A 22,149-nucleotide genomic window follows, 5' to 3' on the forward strand; every position below is an offset into this window, starting at 1 on the left:
CTTTCATTTGTTTTAAAAGGAATACAAAAATAAAAACTAAATCCTGAAAGAATTCTTAAGGAAAGGAAAAGCTCTCCAAGTGTTCACTCAATGAGTCTAGTTCACAGGCACTTCTTTTTCTCCATCTGGTCTTGTTGCCAGAAAAGGACACACAGTGATTCTAACCCTGGTAAGAGCTAAAGATACCTCCACGCAGCAGTTAATATATTCAAACTCAACCCAAGGGGCATATAAAAGTTTCCAATATCCACTCATCAAATTATATATATATATACCAACATAAATGTTTACAGAGTTTTTAAAATTAAATTTTCCAACATTTTTCTGAGCAATCCAACAATGAAAGCAGAAAGCCAGCCAACCTTTAAAAGTGAGTTTCAATATTTTATTAAAATAGCATATTTAACCACTGTTAACCAATACCTTAACTTTGTCCCCCACCCTACCTCACCCCAAATACGCAGCACAACACAGTAGTGATTTCAAATATCCAACAGAAATAGTTCAAAGTCAAGTTTGCAACTCAAAGCTGGACCTTGGAAAAATTCTGAACTGAAAGAAACATAAAGCTCAGGCAGAACTCTTCGTCCACCAAAGCGCCAGGGCCACCGGGCAGCACCGCTCACTCGTCCTTTGCTTTATGCATAGTAAGTATCACGTCGCACTTTTAGGTCCCACTTTTATAAATAAAATCGGCATTTTCACCCCATTAAATGTTCCTTTTCAGCTTCACAAAGAAACCAGTAAATAAAACTGTCAACGACAGTCATGACGTTTGCTCTCACAGCAAGATAAAAAACTTGAAAATACGCAGAGATGCTATTTTACATAAAAAGACAGATTTTAAAAAGTGCAAGGCAAAATTTGCAGGTTTTTGAGGGGAGTTTTTAGGCACATCCATTTCTTTAAAGCAAGCTTCAGAATAAAATTCCAGTTTGTTCTTCATGACACCTGTGTAAGTCTCTTTAAGAAAAAAGAAAAAGTACATCTCATCAGTGTGAAACGGGCCTCTCGTCCCGAGAGTGAGGTGCTCAGTTATGGCGCGTCCGTCCTTTCTTTATTCTGGCGGGCTTTGGTTTGGGGATGTACTGGTTATTTGCCTGGTACTCGAGTTCTTTCCGGAAGTAGTGAATGGCTTTGTTTAAACCTTCTTCCAGTGGGACCTGTTTAAAGGGAAAGCGAGAATGAGAGAGGAGGTGGCGACTGAACAAGACAGTCTCAGGCTTCACAGGAAGGAAGTGACGACTTGAGGTCACAGCACAGGTGTGGGTCACAAGGGAGACGCCATCTTTGCAAAGGGCCCTTTAGATGTCCTGGGAAACCTGACAAATTATATACTCCAGGCTGACATAAAAAGAGTGAACTCTAAACCCCCAGAGATCTGGACGACTTCTTGCGTTCGGCAGCTACTCCAGTTGGAACCAGTCACAAAGGTCGCTTTTAGAACAACGCACGCACAGACACCCCTGCCATGGAGGGAAGATGCTCTGGAAGCACTAGTATCAGATCACATACCCCATCCTCACAGACACTGACCCTCCGCACGTTCACCGCCCTGACCTAAGGGGCTGACTCTGAGAGGGACCTTATAGAAAGCAATCTTAACCTGGAGCAGCCCTTCAGCAAACAGGAAATGGAAATCAAATCAGCTGCCCATTAAAAGAACAAAGGAGAAGTGGAGGGAGCACTGCCCAGGGGCAGAAACTGGGGAATAGGATATGCCTGTTAACTTGGTGGCAATGGTTTCATGTCAAAACTTAAAATCCTATAGTTTAAATATGGCAGTTTGCTGTATGCCTAGAGACAGACAAATAGGGAATATTAAGTTGGATTTGACTAAAGCTTCTTTGGACAAGATCTTTCAACAATTTTCTTAGCAGTAGGTGACTTATGTTCTAAGAATGCTATAATATTATACTTAACTCCAGACAAATAAAAGTACCCCTGTATACACACTTCACATAAGTTATGAGCCACAGTTACTATGTGCATTTGACTTTATTCAAGGCCTTTTTGCTTAAAACAGGCTCTTCTTAGAAAGGGACCAACGACAAATTCCTTCTGAACATGAAGGCCTGTGCTCGCTGTCCTTGTTTTGTACAGCTGGTCCTGTTACACAGTAGACTTCGTTAAGTCTGGGCATAATCATAGTTTTATTTCATTCTGCAGATTTCTGTGCCTTCAGCTGATCACTAAGACTGCAGATCACAGGATACAAGAAGGACAAGGTGGATATTCTCACACCTCTTTAAGGTTCAACATTTCGCCTTCTACTCAGAGTTCCCTAGACCGCTGAAGGGTAGCAGAACATGCCACCCCAAAACATGTCTGTAGGAGTTCAGGACATGCCCCCCCCCCCAGATCTGCCACTCTGGCACGCTGCTGGGTCTGAGCTGTAGGCACTTGAAAAACAGAAATGCAGGGAGAGGCTTCCTCTGAGCTTCCCTTATCCGCCTAAGATAAACCCTCCACAAAAGAACTCAGTTGTCAAAAATCCTCCCCAAAGAGTTTCATCAACTAGGAAGGATGGATACATTATGGGAGAGGACACTAAAGTTGTCAGCCGATAAATGTTGTCACAAACTATCAGTAATCTCCCATCTATTCTTCTAAGGGCTCATTCAACTTTCTTAGGTCATTTACTCTCCCCTAAATGGCCTACATCCCCTCTTCTTTCCCTATAAAGACAGTAGTTAAGCCTGAATTCTAAATCACATCTTTGAGTTACTCATTTCATTTTCCCCTCCTATCTCCCATGCATCTACGAGAGACACATGGGTCCCCACTTACCACAGGCTCCCACCCGAGCATCAGCTTCGCTTTTTTGATGTCTGGTTTCCTTTTCTGCGGGTCATCTTGGGCTTCGGAGAGAAACTGAATTTCACTTCCACTACCTGAGTTGTTTTAAAAAAGAAAAGGTAGGAGAGCATCACCAACCTCCAGGGATGTGGCGTTTCACTACACGTCAAATGACTAGTACAGGCTGGGTGACGCGTCTCATGGAGTCCTTCAGCCGCCTGCGGGACTGTGCTTCTGACCCCACAAGAGCTTGGCGATGGGCAGGCTACTCTGCCGCTACAGGCCTGAGTGAAACTTGAGGGCCTGCTCCCAGGCAGACCACCCACCATCAGCTAGCATGGCAGGTGTGCCCACCAAGCATGACTCCAACAGGCAAATGTGGTATGTGGTCACATGCGTGTGCAGGGAACTATGACCCTGCTGCCCCCACTGAACACCGGTCATGCCCTGAACCAGGCCTTTGCCCAGAGTTAGGGGAGGGGGATCTTTAACTCACTTAACCGCAGAGTGCTGGGGGAATGACCCTGGGCCAGCTCCAGGCTGATGCCTAACTAAGACCTGGGCACTTACGTGCCTGCAGGAGCGAGACCTGAGCAACATGAAGATGTCCAGCAACCCCGCTGGAGAGGCCGCGAGCAGGACAGACAGCCTGGCTTGTTCAGCATCCTTGCTGGACCCAGACCCTGCTGGCTGCCGGAACAAAGCCACACCAGGGAGCCCCAGCCAGGCCTGCACAAGAAACCTGCTCGGGGGCCAGCCTCTTTGCAGAATCTTGGGCAAATGATATGGTTGCTGCTTCAGCCCGTGTGGTCTGGGGTGTGTCACACAGCTGCCCACAGAAACAGGTGGTTACACTGTGCCCCACTTGGATTTTAAGTCCGCACCTCTCCAGTGTCTGAAATCAAACACCTGTCACCTGTGCAGAGGGAGCTACCATCACCAGGTCTCCACTGGGCACTATACTTCCCGCTCACGTACACCTACAATTACAAAGGGGAACAAAACCCACCTCCTTGCCCACCCTGTGGTCTCCATCTTCCCATTTCTTAAAGAAGCAGAAAACAATTAAGTGCTCTGATAAAGGTCTGCATTTTATCCACCTCAATTAGCTTCTATCAAGCACACATTTCCAGACCAGGTGTCTTGACTGACAGGAAAGTGCAGGCACTTTCACCCAGCAACGTGTGTGCCCTACTTACCCACAAGGTCTTTAATTAACTGGGCAAATTCTAGGATGGTGTGTTCTTCTGGGTTCCCCTACGGAAGAAAGGGGTCTGGTTATAAGTGTAACTGCATGGGCCGGGGCCGGCACCATCACCCACACACGTGCAGCGTCAGTGCTCCACGGAGAACTCAGGGCCGGAGGCTCCTGTCAGGGCCATCAGCAGAAGCAGGACACCCTGAGTGCGGGACAGTCTACATGGGACACCTTGCATGGGAACGATTCGGAAAACCGTTTAGCAGACAGCGACTGAAGGGTCAAAGGAGCCAGCTGATAGGAATGCTGCCTGAAGAGCTGGAGAGGAGTTGGGGGTGTGACCTTGCCCTTCAACCTTAGCAGGCTACCACACCGCTAGGCAGCACGCAGAGGAGGCAGGCTAGTAACTGGGCATCCAGGGAATGAGATTTTAGTCCTAAATATAAGGGAAAGCTTCCTGTCGGCCAGAACTGGCCACAGACAGAACACATTCCTTTTGAGAAGCAAGCCCACTGGCACTAAATGTGTTCAGGGCCGAGACAATGACCTTTCAACCCCCAACACGGAGGTGCTGGACTCAGGAAGTGACAAAGGAGAAGCACACAGGTGGTCTGTGCGGCTGAAAAACAGGACCCTGGAACCTTCCGCCACCTCTCACACCTGACCTGGTCAGGCCTTTCGGCGCCTGCATGTTAAATGCTGCGAGAGGACGCTCCAGGACATGCCCGTCTGCCAGTCCCAAAACGCTCCACCCAGTTCAGGCATGAGCTGGCTCAGTCTCATTACACTCGCTTCCACGCCTTGCAGACATGTACTTCTGTGTCCTCTTACTGTCTTACTCTGTGGGTTTTCCTCTCTAGGACCCAGCAAGCAGTGAGCATGCCTGCCCTGAGCGTCACAGCCCATCAAGCCAAGCCCGGTGCTTCTCGCGGCTCACAGAGGAGGAGCGTGGCGGCTCTGAGACGGGGAGGGGGGCGCACTCACCAGGTTGACGGGGCTGCTGACGTTGCTGTTCATGAGGACCACCAGGCCGTTCACCAGGTCGCTAGGAGAGAAGGGAGGCTGCTCAGGTGCCTAGTGCTGAGCACACAGGCGCGGAGCATCGGGACCCAGCCACCTCCCGGAAGGACACCAAAACCCAATGGAAAGGTGGATGTCACACTGAAATCCTGCACGCCGGGGCGGGGAGAGGGCCAGAGCGCCTGGGTGAAACCACAGGACGCCCGGGCTGCTCTCCTGGGAGGGTGCAGGCGGCTGAACAGGAGGAGGCTGAGTGATGGGGCTGAGTGCTTTACTTCTATCAATTTCTAAAACCCTTTCACAATTACGAAATAAAAATAAATAAAATAGGCACATGCCCAGAAACAACAGGGTTGATACAAGTTTCTGCTGAAAGTGCATGGGACCTGTGCACCCAGGGAGCTGGCCCATGGGAACGTAGATGATTAAAAACAGTGAGACCCACTGGGATGAAAGCCCTCCGTGTGGAGTTCCCACCTGCCAAAGCACAGGGAAAGCAGACACCGAGCGTGGAAATAACGGAGCTGCTCCGGACTCCCTGAATGTTCAGCTCACCCCACCCCACTCCACACACCTCTGTGAAACAGAGGTATCTGGATATTTCAAATAACTCGTCATCCACTGGCCATGAAGGGGAAATAAGTAAGCAGATTTTCGTTTACCAAGGTTTGTTTCTTATTTTCAGAAGTTTTAAAGTGTGGCTCTGCTAAACACAAAAAGTTACTTTGTAAAAATGACACCTCACTGCTCTACACCAATGTTTCTTCAACGCTACGCCTCAGACCACTGGTGGTCCGTGAGGTCCGAAAGGTTGGTGACCGCTGCCTCGGCCGACTCTGAAGTTCTGGTGATCCAAATGCGGTCTGTTTGAAACTCTCCCTCTTCCACCTCCTCCATCGTCACCAGAAAGGAGAGGTTACTGGGGCCAACTTCCAAAAGAAAACCTGCTTTTGCTTTCCTTTCATTGAAAACATTTTTGGTGGGGTATTTAGTAAACAATTTTCTGGTTTTTTGTTTAAGGCAAATGGGTATTTTGTATGAAGACGCCTGAAGTCTGTTCTGTTCTCCCGGCTTCCAGCACTGATGCCAGCTACAGCTGACTTGGGAAAATCTTTTCTAGAAACTGACAAAAAGTCGCCTCGTCACCATGGCAGTGATTAGTGCCCCACAGCACACTCTCTTGTGGCGGACATCCCACAAGTTCATAAAACGACGTTCAAGCTGCCAGTCAGCAGTCCCCAACTGTTTTTAATACTGCAACTGGGGAGGGAGGACCTTATTAAGCTGGAAGATGACTGTTCTGCAATCCAGCTCACTGGGGGAGTGCAGGCGGGTCATGCATCTTTTATGTTAATAACTGTCAATTTTTAAATTCAAAATGGCATGGATCACTCTCATTTAACCTGAAGCTCGGCTCTTTAAAAGTGTCATTTTGACAAAGCAACTCTAAAAAACTCCAGAGCAAGCCTTGGCTGTGCGGATGAGGATGTGCCCTGACGGTGCTGGCGCCAACCCCTTCTGCAGGGTGTCGGTGCCTGTGCCCGACCTCTGGACCCGGAGGCTGGGTTAGTGCAGTAACTGCAGACTCAGACACTGTGCACTTCTAACTGTGCAGCAAAAAGATTCTAAGTCAGAAACAGCTTTTTCAAAATCGCAGAACTCTGGTAAGTGAACTCTCTCAGCTGAGTCCTGAATAACCGAGAGTGGAAGTCAGGAAAGCCCTCTGCCGGTGTGTCGAGCCACAAGGCCTCATCATCTCGGCCTCTACTGACACGAGATGCAGAGATGTCCAGCGGAGGGAGGCTAAGTGACGACGCAGTATTATGAAGAAAGCGCTTCGGGAAAGGGTTGTCAGTCACATTTCCAGGGAAACTTCCAAGACCCGTCCTCAGATTGTTTGCTGGTGTCTGATGACGACCGCGTGTGCGAGCCGTGCCCATCAGAGCAGGCCAGGCAGCATATCCCAAGCTGGATGGTATGTGACACTTGCATCACTAAATTCTTAAATCACTTTAATCCCTAGCAAGTACCTAACGCTATTTTTAGTGATTTTGTATCTCATGCCTTGAAATAATGAGAGCAGTAAGAAGTCTGGGTTCTGAAGGACCTCCCTTTTACCCTGCATTTCTCACTAAATTCACAAGGTGCCACAGCTGGAGAAGCGTGGGGAACACTGACGAGGCGGCTTCAGGAAAGTCAGTGTAACTGGAGCCTGCTAGGTCCCGCAGGAGGGTGAACATACTATTACGAAAGCATGGTACTCAATACACAGAAGGCCAATGAACACATTGCAGACCAGTGGTTTTATTGCTGGCTTTACCCAGTGGCCAGGTAAGTTTCTATTGAACGAGTACAAAAAACGTTTTACATAAATGTTACAGGCACGTTTTAAAATGAAATACCCATTACATTTTGAAGTTATTTATTACATGTTCTTACAAGCTAATATCTTTTTAAAGTATGATACCTTGTAAAGCACTGTGTGAGATGAAGCGAGATTCTTGTATCTGTCCGCAATGTGTTAATATGGTCACGGTACAGAAATATGACTCTACCCTGGACCCTCACATAATCAGACAAGTCTATGTGACCACGCTGGCTGAGGGCAGGCGGGGGGCTGCCCAGACTGCACCCCACTGCCACCTAGTCACCGCTACAGCAAACTGGGATGGCCTCAAGGCACCAGGAACCGCACTTGCTCGCTGAGAGGCATTCCAGGGTTTGCGCTGGGAGTGAAAATACCTTGAATCTTACAATTTAGGGTACCACGGATTCACAGGGGACTCCCAGGAACGGCCACCCGGGAGAGGGCCTGAGTCTATGGAATTGTTCACACGGTGACTCTTCTCTCAGAACCAAAACTGCATTTTAAATCAGTCACTGATGGAACTGACCAACAAAATCCCCACACCAAGAGGACAAGGAAAATCACCGTGTGAGGCTGTGGACCAAGTGCTTAAATGTATTTCAGGCAACAACACGGCAGCAGCAAGACACTGCCTCACCCCTGCCTCAGTGATGACAATCTCATCCACCCAGAATGCCATGTTTAAAGTGGGTCAGATTCTCGGGTCTGTGGGTTTGCTGGATGATCAAAGCCAAATCTTAAGTTGGCCTGAACTAAACTCAACTGCCCTCCGGTTAAGCAAGTTTACCTACAAGACGCTAGGTGGCAGCAAGGGGCTAGCACAGGAGTCCTAAGTCGGGAGCAGGCAGGCACACTTTCCACTTCCCACGGGGGCGTGGAAGAACTTTCATGGAGCGGAGCTGCCACTACTTACACCGCCCATCGGGCCTGCACCAGCTCCCAGCAGGCCCGGCTGTCTTACCTGACGTACTGGAAGGCCCTGGTCTGTGACCCAGATCCGTACACCTAGGAGGAAACAGACAGTCAGGCTTCGTGTGGGTGCTTCAACACTGCCCAACGGTGAGAGGGGGCGGAAATACGTATGCATGTGTGTGTTCACACGCATCAAGTTCTTCCTAAAAAAACATCCTCAGAAGGCGTCCCCTGTCCTCAGGCCTGTGACGTGCCGGGGAGTATGTCAGGTTCTGGGACAGGAGCCAGCAGGCGAGAAACCTGCATGCACACTGCACTCAGGCCTCCCACCTAGTCCTCCACCGGGCTGCCCGTCCGGAAGCTGGGCTCGGTCAGGCCAGGCCACAGAGCCTCTGCCAGGACCCAGCGTAGGTGTGTTTACAACTACTTCCTAGGTCATCCCAATTGTGGCCAAGGCTGAGAATCACCCAGGCAACTCTGGGTAGAGCCAGAGGAGGTGGGGGTAGGGGGGGTCTCACGCTCCGTTCCTGTCCACTGGATGCTGCCACATCTCTGCCTCGTACCTGCTTTGCACCTAGCACAGTGCTCCTCACATCAGGGACCAGCTCGGATGCCACTTTCTTGGGACAACGCCTCTGGCTCATTCCCAGGAGAGAAGTCCCTGCTCTGCCCTTTCTGGGACAGTCCTCTGCTCATCGATTCATACCAATTTCCCCGGCTGAGCTCCCTGGGCCAGGAATCGGGGCCAACCCACCTTTAGCCCACTACAGCCCAGCACAGCGAAGAGCTCAGTAAATGTGGGAAAAACAACAAGGCCCGGGAACTAAGCACTGTGTGCAGGTCACAGCAGCCTGGTTGCTCAGGGGTTCCCAGACGGAGGCAGGCCGCTGCGCACAGGCCAGGGGGAGCACCCGTGGGAGAGCACGGGGAGCACGGCACCACCCCACGCCTGGCCTCCAGTGCCTAAGCGCTTCTCATCTGTGCATGGACGAAGGGCCCAAGTTAGGAGTCACAGCCCACGGTATCCATACGAGGAGTAAATAAAATGCTAACTTCGGACTGGTCTTAAAGTATGGCTTCCCCATAATTTCCTTTGGAAAAAGCAAGGGTTTTAAAATGACAGAGACCCAGGTTCAAACCCTATGTCTGCCCCACGTGGGCTGTCCTGGGAAAACCACCTCAGTGAAGCTCTCTCCTCACCTGCAACCTAAACAAACACAGCCAGGCGGCACAGCAGAATCAACCCTGCTCTGACGGCGTTTGCATGTTTCCCTATTTTAACTGAACTGCGAACTAAAGTCTCTTCAAGATAAGCTTAAAGCTCAATAAGCAGCTCCCGTGTGTGACTCACACAACTTGGCAACAAGCAGACAGGCATGCGTGTGTCACCGTGCCCCGCAGGTACTGCAGACAGGCAGCGTGTTTCACCGTGCCCCGCAGGTACTGCCGACAGGCATGCGTGTGTCACCGTGCCCCGCAGGTACTGCAGTCAGGCAGCGTGTCACCGTGCCCCACAGGTACTGCCGACAGGCATGCGTGTTTCACCGTGCCCCGCAGGTACTGCAGACAGGCAGCGTGTTTCACCATGCCCCGCAGGTACTGCAGACAGGCATGCATGTTTCACCATGCCCCACAGGTACTGCAGTCAGGCAGCGTGTGTCACCGTGCCCCACAGGTACTGCAGACAGGCAGCGTGTTTCACCGTGCCCCGCAGGTACTGCAGACAGGCAGCGTGTTTCACCATGCCCCGCAGGTACTGCAGACAGGCATGCATGTTTCACCATGCCCCACAGGTACTGCAGTCAGGCAGCGTGTGTCACCGTGCCCCACAGGTACTGCAGACAGGCAGCGTGTTTCACCGTGCCCCGCAGGTACTGCCGACAGGCATGCGTGTTTCACCGTGCCCCGCAGGTACTGCAGACAGGCATGCGTGTTTCACCATGCCCCGCAGGTACTGCAGACAGGCAGCGTGTTTCACCGTGCCCCGCAGGTACTGCAGACAGGCAGCGTGTTTCACCGTGCCCCGCAGGTACTGCAGACAGGCAGCGTGTTTCACCGTGCCCCGCAGGTACTGCAGTCAGGCATGCGTGTTTCCCCGTGCCCCGCAGGTACTGCAGTCAGGCAGCGTGTTTCACCGTGCCCCACAGGTACTGCAGTCAGGCAGCGTGTCACCGTGCCCCACAGGTACTGCCGACAGGCATGCGTGTTTCACCGTGCCCCGCAGGTACTGCAGACAGGCAGCGTGTTTCACCATGCCCCGCAGGTACTGCAGACAGGCATGCATGTTTCACCATGCCCCACAGGTACTGCAGTCAGGCAGCGTGTGTCACCGTGCCCCACAGGTACTGCAGTCAGGCAGCGTGTTTCACCGTGCCCCGCAGGTACTGCAGACAGGCAGCGTGTTTCACCGTGCCCCGCAGGTACTGCAGTCAGGCATGCGTGTTTCCCCGTGCCCCGCAGGTACTGCAGACAGGCAGCGTGTTTTACCGTGCCCCGCAGGTACTGCAGTCAGGCAGCGTGTTTCACCGTGCCCCGCAGGTACTGCAGACAGGCAGCGTGTTTCACCGTGCCCCGCAGGTACTGCAGTCAGGCATGCGTGTTTCCCCGTGCCCCGCAGGTACTGCAGACAGGCAGCGTGTTTTACCGTGCCCCGCAGGTACTGCAGTCAGGCAGCGTGTTTCACCGTGCCCCGCAGGTACTGCAGACAGGCAGCGTGTTTCACCGTGCCCCGCAGGTACTGCAGACAGGCAGCGTGTTTCACCGTGCCCCGCAGGTACTGCAGACAGGCAGCGTGTTTCACCGTGCCCCGCAGGTACTGCAGACAGGCAGCGTGTTTCACCGTGCCCCGCAGGTACTGCAGACAGGCATGCGTGTTTCACCGTGCCCCGCAGGTACTGCAGACAGGCTGCCTGCTCGGATTGCGCTCCACTGCCCTGTGCCTTTACACACTGTAGGTGTGTGGCACCCTGAACATCCATCAGTTCCATTCCCAACAGCATCGGCTCACTGTGTCTGTTACAAACTTTTTCTTTATCGTTATATGTTCCAGTGATCTGTAATCAGTAATCTTTTTTGTTGTAATCTTCACCTGAGGATATGATTTTAATGATTTTTAGAGACAGAAGAAGGGAGGGAAAGAGGGAAGGAGGGAAAGAGAGAGAAATATCGACTGGCTGTCTCCCACATGTGTTCCTACTGGGGATCTAACCCACGACTCAGGTATGTGCACTGACAGAGAATTGAACCTGCAACCCTTTGGTGCACAGGACGATGCTCCAAGCAACTGAGCCACTGGCCAGTGATCTTCGAAGTTAATATGTGACAGGAAACAGGCACGTTCTGAAAGGCCCTGGGGACCCTGCGCCTGCCAGGAGGTGTCAAGAGACCACCTGCAGTCCTGGTGGCAGCCGCGTCCAGCTCCCGGGGGCACACAGGCTAGAGCCCCCGACTTCTCACCTGAGGCTCCCTCTGGCTGCTGGGTCGAGAGTGTTTAAGGGCCACAGCAATAAAATGGGAGCAGGAGGAGGCATGGACCAGGGCAGTGGGAGAAGAGGTGAGAAGGCGCCTGGATCCACTTAAGGCAAGGCCACTAGGGTGTGCGGTGGATCCCACAAGGTGTGAGGGAGAGAAGACTGAGTATGCGTGACCAGTGTGCCTGTCCTCAGACACCAACGCAGGCAGAGCTGGTGTCTGAGTTCACCTCTTCCCTACAATGGGTTAAACAAAACTCACCTGGAAAAGCCACATCATTTTTTTGGTTCTAATTTGGCAAAGCTTTTGGTTCTAAATTGGTGGTGGTACAGCAAACACACCTAAGAACGGTGATCAAGAGCGGAGACTCTGGGTTCAAACACAGCTGCCAACATTTGGCCACGTAGGCTTGGGCACCTTATCTAATCTCTGTGCTGCCATTTCCCCATCTGGAAACCAGGCACAGTAAGTCGCCTGCACCCCAGGGATCTGTTGTGAGCACTAAATGAATTAACAGGTAAAGATCAAAGAACAGACACAGTAACTGACTCTATTAGTAGACAGCAGAGAAAGGAAGACGGACGTATGGACAGATGGATTCGTATGTCCATACAGCCATATTCCCCCAGGAACACACTTAGCTGACAAGCAAACGGCCTTGCAGAACTTTCAGAGTTCCACCAAGCACTGAGCTCTCACAGCACTTCAGAGTGAAGAGTAAAGAAATGGAGGTGGGAAGGCAGGGAGAGGACTGGGAAAGGCAGGGGGAGAGAGAAGCAGGAAGAGGAGAGAGGAGGGAACTGGGGATTTGACAAAACCGGAGAAAACCACCCGAACTTAACCAGCAAACCCCTGGCCAAGCAGGCTGAGGGGGTGTTGAGGGCACTGAGCAGCGGGGCCTCCTCCTTGCCGCACACTTGGACCACTGACCCCAACCCACCAGGTGGCCCCAGGCTCGAAGCTTCCCGGGTGGAGAGACCCTGTCAGAGAAAAGTGCCCAAACCAACCAGACAAATGTCCATTTCTCGGCCACCTGAGCGGCCCCTGAGCACAGACACACCCCTGGCTACAGCCAGTGGGACAAGCAAGCATCCGGGAAGGTCTCTGCAGGCAGGCCGGCACAGCAGACAGGCCCTGAGGCCTGGGCAGTGTGGACCACGCCCGCGGCCCATGCTCCATGTTCTCGGCAGGCTTCGAAAGCAAGGTGACCCAGGTCACACTGGTCATCCCTCTCCTGGATCCTATGCATGCGCCTCCCCTCCCAGCCACTAGCGGTGCCGGGATGTACAGAAACCCCAAGCGGCAGCGGCAGGACCCTGACCCCTGACCCAGCGCGCACTCATCACTTGAGCAGGCACCTACCGTGAGCGGCTCCCCCTGGAGCGCCTGCAGGATGAAGTTGCTGACCACCCGCCCGTCGTTCATGTGCATGCGCGGCCCAAAGGTGTTGAAGATCCTGGCCACTCGCACTTCGACGCCCTCCTGGAACAGGGAGCAGAGTGAGATGGCTTAGCTCCACGGCTGCTGGGAGGCTTTGCATGCCCAGTGCCCTGCACATAAACATGTCAGAAACGGTCTGCTTTTCACTCCAAGTGAAAATGGCTGTTTTGTTTTTATCACGTGCAGTGTGCTTGAAGTACACACACTGAAGACTACACAGTCACACTGAAGAAAGTCAGACATACCCCACATCTCACCCACGGCCGCAGTGTGAACACTCTCTTTGGGCACCTGCACCATGAAGCCTGTGTTGCCCTCAGCACAAGCCCAGTGATACTTAAGTGTTGCTATTGTCACTACTGGTTGAAATAGTTTTTTCCTTTTCTTATTTTACCACCTTACACCTGGCACAGCTGGGAGCCAAACAGACCCTTAGCTAAAGAGGCTGTGCAGCACAGAATTCCACCCCAGGAGAGTGAGCTAAAAGCAATCAGCTGCCGGGTCCCAAGGGCCCACGTCAGACCTCAAAGAGGCTGGAGCCCCCCGGCTGGCCACCTGCCCACAGCGCCTCACCTATGTCCCACCCACTGGCCACATCTGCCCACAGCGCCTCACCTATGTCCCACCCACTGGCCACATCTGCCCACAGCCCCTCACCTATGTCCCATCCACTGGCCACATCTGCCCACAGCGCCTCACCTATGTCCCACCCACTGGCCACATCTGCCCACAGCCCCTCACCTATGTCCCATCCACTGGCCACATCTGCCCACAGCGCCTCACCTATGTCCCACCCATCTGCCCACAGCGCCTCACCTATGTCCCACCCACTGGCCACATCTGCCCACAGCGCCTCACCTATGCCCCACCCAGCTGGCCACAGCGCCTCACCTATGTTCCATCCACTGGCCACATCTGCTCACAGCGCCTCACCAATGTCCCACCCACTGGCCACCTGCCCACAGCGCCTCACCTATGTCCTACCCACTGGCCACCTGCCCACAGCGCCTCACCTATGTCCCACCCACTGGCCACAGCGCCTCACCCAGTTCCCTGGTGTGCTGCTTCTACATGTGCTGAGACAGGACATAGTTGGGAATGATGGACCCAGCACACAGTTAACTTTTAGGAACCCAAGTTTCCTAAAAGGGTCCCAAGGGCCCACTATATTTCTGCGAACTCCTCCAGCAATACATAATAATTAAAACACTTTCACATGGCTTTTCAGATTCTTAGGGCTGAGCTGTTATACTTGATCTAGGAATTTGAAATCAGCCCTTTTCTCTACTGAACAGAGAATATTTCAAAAAATATGGGGGAAGGGAGGAAGGAGGCAGGGACAGAGGTGTTGAGCTCAACAGAAAATAACTCAGAAGAATCGACTTGTGTTTCATTGTTAAGATGAGGAAGGAATCAGAAGGGGATAAATGTGGCTTCATTCTAGGAAGAGAGCAGAAAAACAGTCACATCCACATGCTTGGCAGGAGGGTCAATGGGCTTATAAGGGATGCAGCAAATGCAACACTTCTGTCCTCGGCCTTCCTTTTCCGCAGGCACGTTCCAGAACACGGCTCTTTAAAAGCAGAGTTCTGCAGACACTACCTGGCCACCCACAAGGGAGCTGCTTGTTTTGATTTTCCCATTTGGATCGTCACCTCAGGTAGCACAGGACAACGCCTGGGACAGGTGCAGCTGCAGAGATGGTCACATGATTTTTCAACAACTCTGGCTCTCAAGCCCAGTTTACACCCAGACCAGCTCCCCATTAAGCCTCACTTTCCAAATCAAATCAGCACAAACCCAGGCTCCCCCAGTTGAGCCCTGCTCCCCGCTCGTGCACGGGCTCTTCCTATGCAGCGTCAGGACAGAGGCACCGGTGCCGCCGCGTGCAGCTCATTAGCCACCTGACACGCAGCCCCTGGGGTTCCTCCTGCGGTGCCCTGCGCAGGATGGGGAGAGTCAGCAGGCACCCACGTGCTGCTGAGGGAGGTTGTGTGGTGGCACCCATATCCTGGAGGAAGGTACAATTACTCCCCATCTGAGGAAAGGCCAGTGACCCAAAGCCTGCCTCCCAGGGTAGAAAACCAGGCACCATGCCTCTCTTAAGGAGACCCCCCTCTGAAGGACCAGTGCACAACACAAGCTGCTGACTTGCACTCAGCACCCCACTTGCCAGGGAGTCTGCTGACCACTAAGAGGTGCATGTTTCACCCCGGCGAGGAGGAGGGCCTGTGCCACAAGGCCGGACAGGGGCTGGTTTCACTGTGCCCATGGTCTTGTCCCAGGTGGGTGACTCACTCACTCATGTCTCCAAGCCTCAAGAGGTTTATCAAGGGCCAGCATAACTCCGCCAGAGTGAGTCACCCGACATAACAGCAGTGGGCCAGCATCTGAGGCACACACAGGGAGCCGTGCCTGGAATGCCTGGGGGAGCCCCGAGGCCCGGGGAGGTCTTGGCCCTCACCAGCTGCACATTCCTGGGAAGGCACTTGAGATGCCCAGATTTCAGATGGTAATCTCTGGAATGGGGACAGTAATATCCATCTACCGAGTTTAAAGAAAACACACAAATCTGCTTTGAAACGGCCATCATTCCTGTCTATTTCCAAGTGACGGCTCTAAACCTGGTATATACCCTTGAACTTTGACCTCCTTCTTTGATTACTAAATCTTGGTGCAATGGGAACCCCATGTAAAGTATCTCAGAAACATTTCCACCAGGAGCCCAGGAGCCCTTTAATGCCTGGGGGTGGGAAACAGTGGCTATACTGGGGTACTATACAACCCCAGATGGGAAAGGGGCATCCGAATGCCTCTTTCCTGCATCTGACTCAGCCGGCGGGGTGAGGGGCTGGGGAGGCAGGTGGTGCAATGAAGGGACAGGGCTTCCTCCCTCCCCAACAACTCCAGGGACAGAGATGTTACCAGCAGGGATTCAATGGTCTACCACAGTTCCCCTATGTGGCCATTGCTTGGCAAGCCAGCTCCGGCCCTGAACACACAGTGTGGCCGTGGTCACTATCTTCACTGACGGAAGGTGCGGGCGGGACAGAGAAGCAGCGCAGGGAGAGCAGTGCTCACAGGAGAGGACCGCCCTCCACTGTGTGGACAGCCTGTCCCGAGAGAGGCCCCCGGGCATCTCTACCTGTGGGGACAGGACAGAACTAATGGGAAGTACTCCCAGGGCCAGCAGGCCTACTCTCTGACACTTTCTTAGTCTTCTTCAGTCCCCTGAGAGGGACAGAGCCACGTAGGCCTGAGGCAGAAACACCCACATCTGATGGGCTCTGCTCCCCACCTGGGCAGGAAGGGGCCCTCACAGAATGCAGAGCTCCCTTTGCTGAGCAAGGCTCTGGGGCATGCAATTCCCACTCGGTGTCCTGGCAGAGGGAGGCCACACCTGTCAGGAACAGCAGCACTTGTCTGCCTAGCAATCTCCCCCAACAGCCCTGCTTTGCTGGGTCGTAACCACCTGGCCTGAGTGTTGCTACACAGCAGGCTAAGCTCACGTCCAGGCCAGGAGGGCACACTTCCTAGGAGGGCAGCAGGCACAGAGGGCGGGTGCCCAGCCAGCAGGCAGCAGCGCTGGGCAGGTCCAGGCCACAAGGGTCTGACCCCAGGGTGTGAATGCTACCAAAAGAACCCTTGACTTTTTTCAGCTGCTTGTTGAGTGCTTTGTAAAAACTAAAATATAAGGAATATACCAACTGTGTTACTTTTTAAGTATTTTGATGCCTGAGAGTAAAACAAAGCTATTTCCTCAGCCATGGGCTAGATGACCATCAGTGCTTGTGCCTCTGCTCTGCTGGTCTGGTGTTATGAATGGCGGCCTGTTTGCTGACCCTGCCCAGTGGGTGGGCCACACATCTGTAGCATCAGGCTCTGCAGGGCGGTGAGCTGGCCACACCCACCAAAGAAGTCCCCACATTTACAAACCCACCACACCCAGCGCACACAGAGCCACCATTTAATGCCTCTCTGACAAGTTAAAAGTATTCACAAAGGTGCTGTGCCCTTGATCTCACTTCCATCTCACCCATCCCCTGAAGGAAACCCAAGGGAGTGAGTGTCTCTCTGTGTCTCTAAGATGGACACATGCCATAGACTTTTTTTTCTGGGAAATCAAATTCTATTTTGAATACATTAGCACATTCCATTAAGAGAGACTCAGAAGAGAATTATTTGGAAAAGAGAAACGATACAAAGATGATTCCTACTTATATTTATCTTGTTTATATTCTCAATCCTTATATTGATTCAGAGAAATATATATCCACATACCATCTGGGAGAGAAAACAATGATTTATACTTAAAAGTGGATATGTCATTATGTATTAAAAAATAACTTGTTATGAAATAATTAAAACATGCCAAAGACATAGAACCCCACCAGATTCATCCTTCTCTCGGGTTATTTTTTTTTTACATTAGTCCACAGATAGTTTTGAATTTTCTCCTAAAAGCTGTTGTCCTGGAAGGATGCGCACGAGCTGCTGCGGCTCCCGCCACAGCCTCCCTGCCCTGCGGAGCAGTGGTGATTCGAGCAGTGTGTAGCCTGGACCTGTCCTGGGTGTCACTACCTCACTGTGCATCAAAGCAACCCGGTGCCCTTGGACTCAGAGCTGCATCTCCTCCCGCTGGCCCAGCTTCCTCACCTCCCGATGGCCCGCCAGCACGGCAGGAAAAGGGGAGGAACACACCCTGAGGGCTGCCAGGCCTGGTTGAAGCTCTGCTTATAGGCCTGGGAGCTGGAAACAAGTTTTAGGGCCCACTCTTCCATCTGTAAAATGGGTGGCCCACATCCACCTCAAAGGGGCTGCGGGAATGAGGGGAGAATAAACTGACTGAGCCCTGACACAGGCTGAGCCTAACAGAGACCAGCCCATTTGGCAGGCACACTGTGACAGTGGCCAGGGGTGTGTCTTTTCCGTCCATTCAGCCATCAGCTGTTAGGGCCTCTCGTGTGATGAGACATGTCACACATTCCACAGAGCATCATCCTTCCTGTGAGTGCGTCCTTCATAAGGACCCCGCTGAGCAGGGCACTCCGCCACAGACAGCTGTCCACACGGGGGCTTCCGATGGGCACATTACTTCAGTTTCCAGGGCAATGCCACCTGTGCCATTCATCTCCTGGGACCCATGTGAGCAGAAGTGTAAATGCTGACAGTCCAGAGTGATACAGGTGCTACGCTCCAGAGCTCACCAACCGATGACTTGGCTGACAGTGTTAATCTGTGTGAAATGTGGGCCCTGCCAGCACTCAGAGGTGTATTCCAGTTCCTGGCATACAGTCAGTGCTCAGCAAACACTGGCTATTTATATATATAAAAGCCAAGCGACCGGAGTGACGGAATGACCAGAATGACTGGTCGCTATGATGTGCACTGTGGCAGCCAACTTGCCCAATCGGGTCCCCGATTGGATCCCCCCAACCTCCTGCAGCCATCCCCCCCAGCCGACCCAGCCCCCGATAGACCCCCACCACCAGGATTGGGGGCGGGGCTGTCTAGCCACCCACCCACAGCCCCTCCCCCTGTCCAGCCCCGCCCACGATTGCCCCCCCCCATGATTGGGGGTGGGGCCGGCCAGCCAACTGCCTGCAGGCCCCCCCACCCCCCACCCCCGGCCAGCCCCCCCCATGATTGGCCTACCTACCCTGATTGGGGGCGGGGCCGGCTGGCCAACCTCCCGCCGCCCCTCTCCCCAGCCGGCCCAGCCCAATGGGCCCCCATCAGGGCAGGCTGGCTAGACCCCACCCATGCACGAATTTGTGCACTTGGCCTCTAGTATCATTACTAAATACTGTAATCATCATGTAAGGTAATATGTATACTTACAAAATTATCAATTAAGTTACACTATTAATCCTTTAATAAAAATTAAAAGTTCAATAAAATTGTCCTACTTGCCCACCAGCTGTACCTCTGTAAAAATTCACTGAGAAATACAAGACTGAAAGCAAAAGAAAACGGTGAGACACATCCTCTTCACACTTCCTGTGGATACAATGCAACTGCGTGTCCCCTCGCATTCAGGCTTTCTGAAGTACCAGCATGCATACGAGCTGTGCTATCTGTCTGGGAGACCATCTTATATTTTGGGGTCAAGAGAGCCTAGGCTCAAAAATGATGACGGTCTGTCCTTTCTAGAACTGGTTAGTGATTCTTAAAAATAAATGGGTCAACTGCCCGAAGGAGCTTGGAAAGCAATCAGTTCTGCTTCTGGCCGAGAAGTAGGGAAGAAAGGCCTAAATACCTACATCAGCACAAGGCTATTTTGTGGGCTTTAATGTTGGCATTTCACTAAAAACAACAACAAAGACGCACAGGGACACCCTGGCCATCAGCACCAGGCATCCAGAGTGCCTCTCCCTCCCATGAAGCCCATGGCCTCTGAACTCCCAGCTCTCTGCAGGCAGAAGGGACCCCAGGCCCAGGGACACAGCCCACTCCACTTTAGGTCCTGAGAGCACAAGCCTGTCCAGTCCACATGTCCCTCCCTCTAATGGAGGGCACGTCCATGAGCTCAGAGCGCTGGTCCAAGCACAACAGGATGGTCACCAAGTGGATGGACTAGCCAGGTTTTGCCTGGTCCCTTGGGCCTGTCTGGAGGTTTTACTGGTTCCCACACAGCCTGAGGCAGGCAGGCCCATGTCATAGCCGAGCACTGAGTGACCAAGGAGGTCAGGCCACACCTCTGAGGACGAGGCAGCAGCAGAGCCAGGCAGAACCAGATCCTCTGCCTCAGTCTGTGCGCTCTGTCTGCTTCAGCGTGTGGGGAGCAAATCTGGGACATGAAACTACCAGGGACAGCCCCCAGGGAAGCAATGAGTAACTGGGAGAGCAGGAGATACAGTAATAACAGCTCCTGAAGAGGTGCAGACGAGAGCAACCATGCACTCACTTTACACCTATAGAGAACGGAGGTGAAAAGCACAAGCCACTGATTCGGGGGCTGCAGGAAACACAGGCACTTCTGGCTGCTGGTGGGCATGGCACGTAGGCAAAAAGCAGCACGGTGTTCCGAGCCTTGCGGTTGTATTCCAAAGCGAGGAATTCACCCCCTGGAAAGCATCATTTTAAAGGAAGAAAACTGTTGCTAATACCATTAATGTAAAACAGTGGGGTCTGGGCTTCCTTCCCAGCGCCCCCTGCAGGTAATCATGGCATTTCACTCCTTCAGTGCTGCACATTCAGCGGGACGGGCGCTCTGCATGTCTGCGCCCCAGCTCACGCTCTTGGCCAATACCTGCTTCATGTAAGCGTAGCACATGGTCTCCGCAACCCGTTTGCCTTCGTCGTAGCAGGCGCGGGGGCCTATGGGGTTCACGTGGCCCCAGTATTCCTCGCTTTGAGGGTGGACTTCAGGGTCTATGAGAAGGAGAAACGAGACCCGTGTTTTCATCCCTCCTTGTTTCAAGTTCATACCCATGATGAACACTGACGATTTATGATACAAAAGGGAGTTGTGGGAAGACCAAAATGAACTTTACATGTGGAAAGACCCGTATCTAGAGAATTCAGTGTTCCACATTCCACTAAGTTCCAGTGGGATATGCTGTTCTTACCTCTCATGCTAATACCGTATTTTACAGAGAAAAAATGAAAAGATCAAAGGCTCTCTATTTTAGCCTTCCCCTCTCCCATAAATTGTTCATAACTTTTAAATCATTGTCAAACTATAATTAAATATAATCTATGTGATGAGATACATGGCTCAATTTTATACTTACAAAATATGTGAGGAAAGCAAAGCATGTATTTATTGAAAAAAAATACAAGAGCATCTCTGCAGAAGATGACTTTCACGTGTGCCATCCCCAGCACAGACCAAAACCTCAGAGACACCCGGAGCCCTGGTCCAGGGCCAGTGGGAGGTCAATAGCAAAGGCTGCTTGTCCCTTTAGCACACGTTTTATAGTCCCCAATTCCCGTGTTTCTGGTGTGTAATTCAATCACACTTTGAGATGTACCAGAGAAATGACTAAAGAAATCCCAGCAACAAATTCTTTAACACAAGTATACTTTTGGAATGTGAATTAATAACTAATTTAGTATACCAGGAATTTTATACAACCAGTACACCCATGGTATAAAATGTGTAAATCTTTGCCAAGAAATCTGGACAAGTCCAGGAACCTATGTTGTAAATTCACTCCTTGTGTAATTTGTAGCAGAATCTGACTTTGACGTGTGGGCACAAGGGAGGGGACGTGGCGCACACGTGCCCCTGTGGTTGCCCACTGGGACCGGCGCCTCTTTCAGAGGGCGGCGGAGGCTCAGTGCAGGTGCACACCTTCTATCTGCTTCTGAGCTTTAAACTCCCGAGAAGAGGCACGCTTTACTGCACGGTGAGAGAGGTCTCAGGCAAACACTCCCGGAGAGAAGAAAACCAGTGACGTCAATTCACACAGATGTGATGGATGGTCCCCATCACACCTTTCCTGGGGATTCTTCACAAGGACTGGCCAGCTAGACTCCAAAGGAGACGATCCGAAATTTGGCCAATGGTGAGGAGAAGGCTGGGCACGCCCATCCATCCCTGAAATGCCCGCAGTCCATGGCACAGCTTTAATAAGGTCCCTCATGCAATCACTTTGAAATTACAAAAGGAAAGGGCCAGTGACATACTTCCTAATCAGGCTCCCCTGCCCGCAGTGTGCCCGCTGACAGACCAGCACGCACGCCCCAGTGCGTTTATGCGGTCATGAAACATCAGAGCAGAGCACCAGGTGGGCCCAGGAGTGCAGCCCTGACGCTATTTACGACCCTGAAGACCAGAAGCCACTGCCAGTGCTCAGATAACAATGAGGTGGGAGGAGAAAGACGGTGGATGTGGAGAGCTGTCACGGGCCCTCCTGGACAGAGAACTCGAGCACCTTTGTGTCTGAGGCATTTAAAGACACAGGCCGAGGACTCTGTCAACGCCTCTCCTTAT

General features: G+C 52.3%; 1 protein-coding gene across 4 annotated transcripts in view; it reads right to left on the reverse strand.

Annotated features, from left to right (window-relative positions):
• Positions 1-363: 363 nt before the first annotated feature.
• Positions 364-22,149, reverse strand: part of UXS1 (UDP-glucuronate decarboxylase 1) — a 115,522-nt gene continuing 93,736 nt past the window's right edge. For all 4 annotated transcript variants that reach the window (XM_059658952.1, XM_059658951.1, XM_059658954.1 and 1 more), the window contains 7 exons: positions 20,461-20,582; positions 13,131-13,250; positions 8,347-8,390; positions 4,982-5,042; positions 3,999-4,056; positions 2,791-2,894; positions 364-1,163 (listed from right to left, as the gene is read on the reverse strand). In XM_059658952.1, coding sequence (XP_059514935.1) covers positions 1,032-1,163; positions 2,791-2,894; positions 3,999-4,056; positions 4,982-5,042; positions 8,347-8,390; positions 13,131-13,250; positions 20,461-20,582 — 641 coding nt within the window. In that variant the 3' untranslated portion in view covers positions 364-1,031. The remainder of the gene's footprint in view (positions 1,164-2,790; positions 2,895-3,998; positions 4,057-4,981; positions 5,043-8,346; positions 8,391-13,130; positions 13,251-20,460; positions 20,583-22,149) is intronic.

This window comes from Myotis daubentonii, chromosome 12, assembly GCF_963259705.1.
Source record: "Myotis daubentonii chromosome 12, mMyoDau2.1, whole genome shotgun sequence".
NCBI lineage: Eukaryota > Metazoa > Chordata > Mammalia > Chiroptera > Vespertilionidae > Myotis > Myotis daubentonii.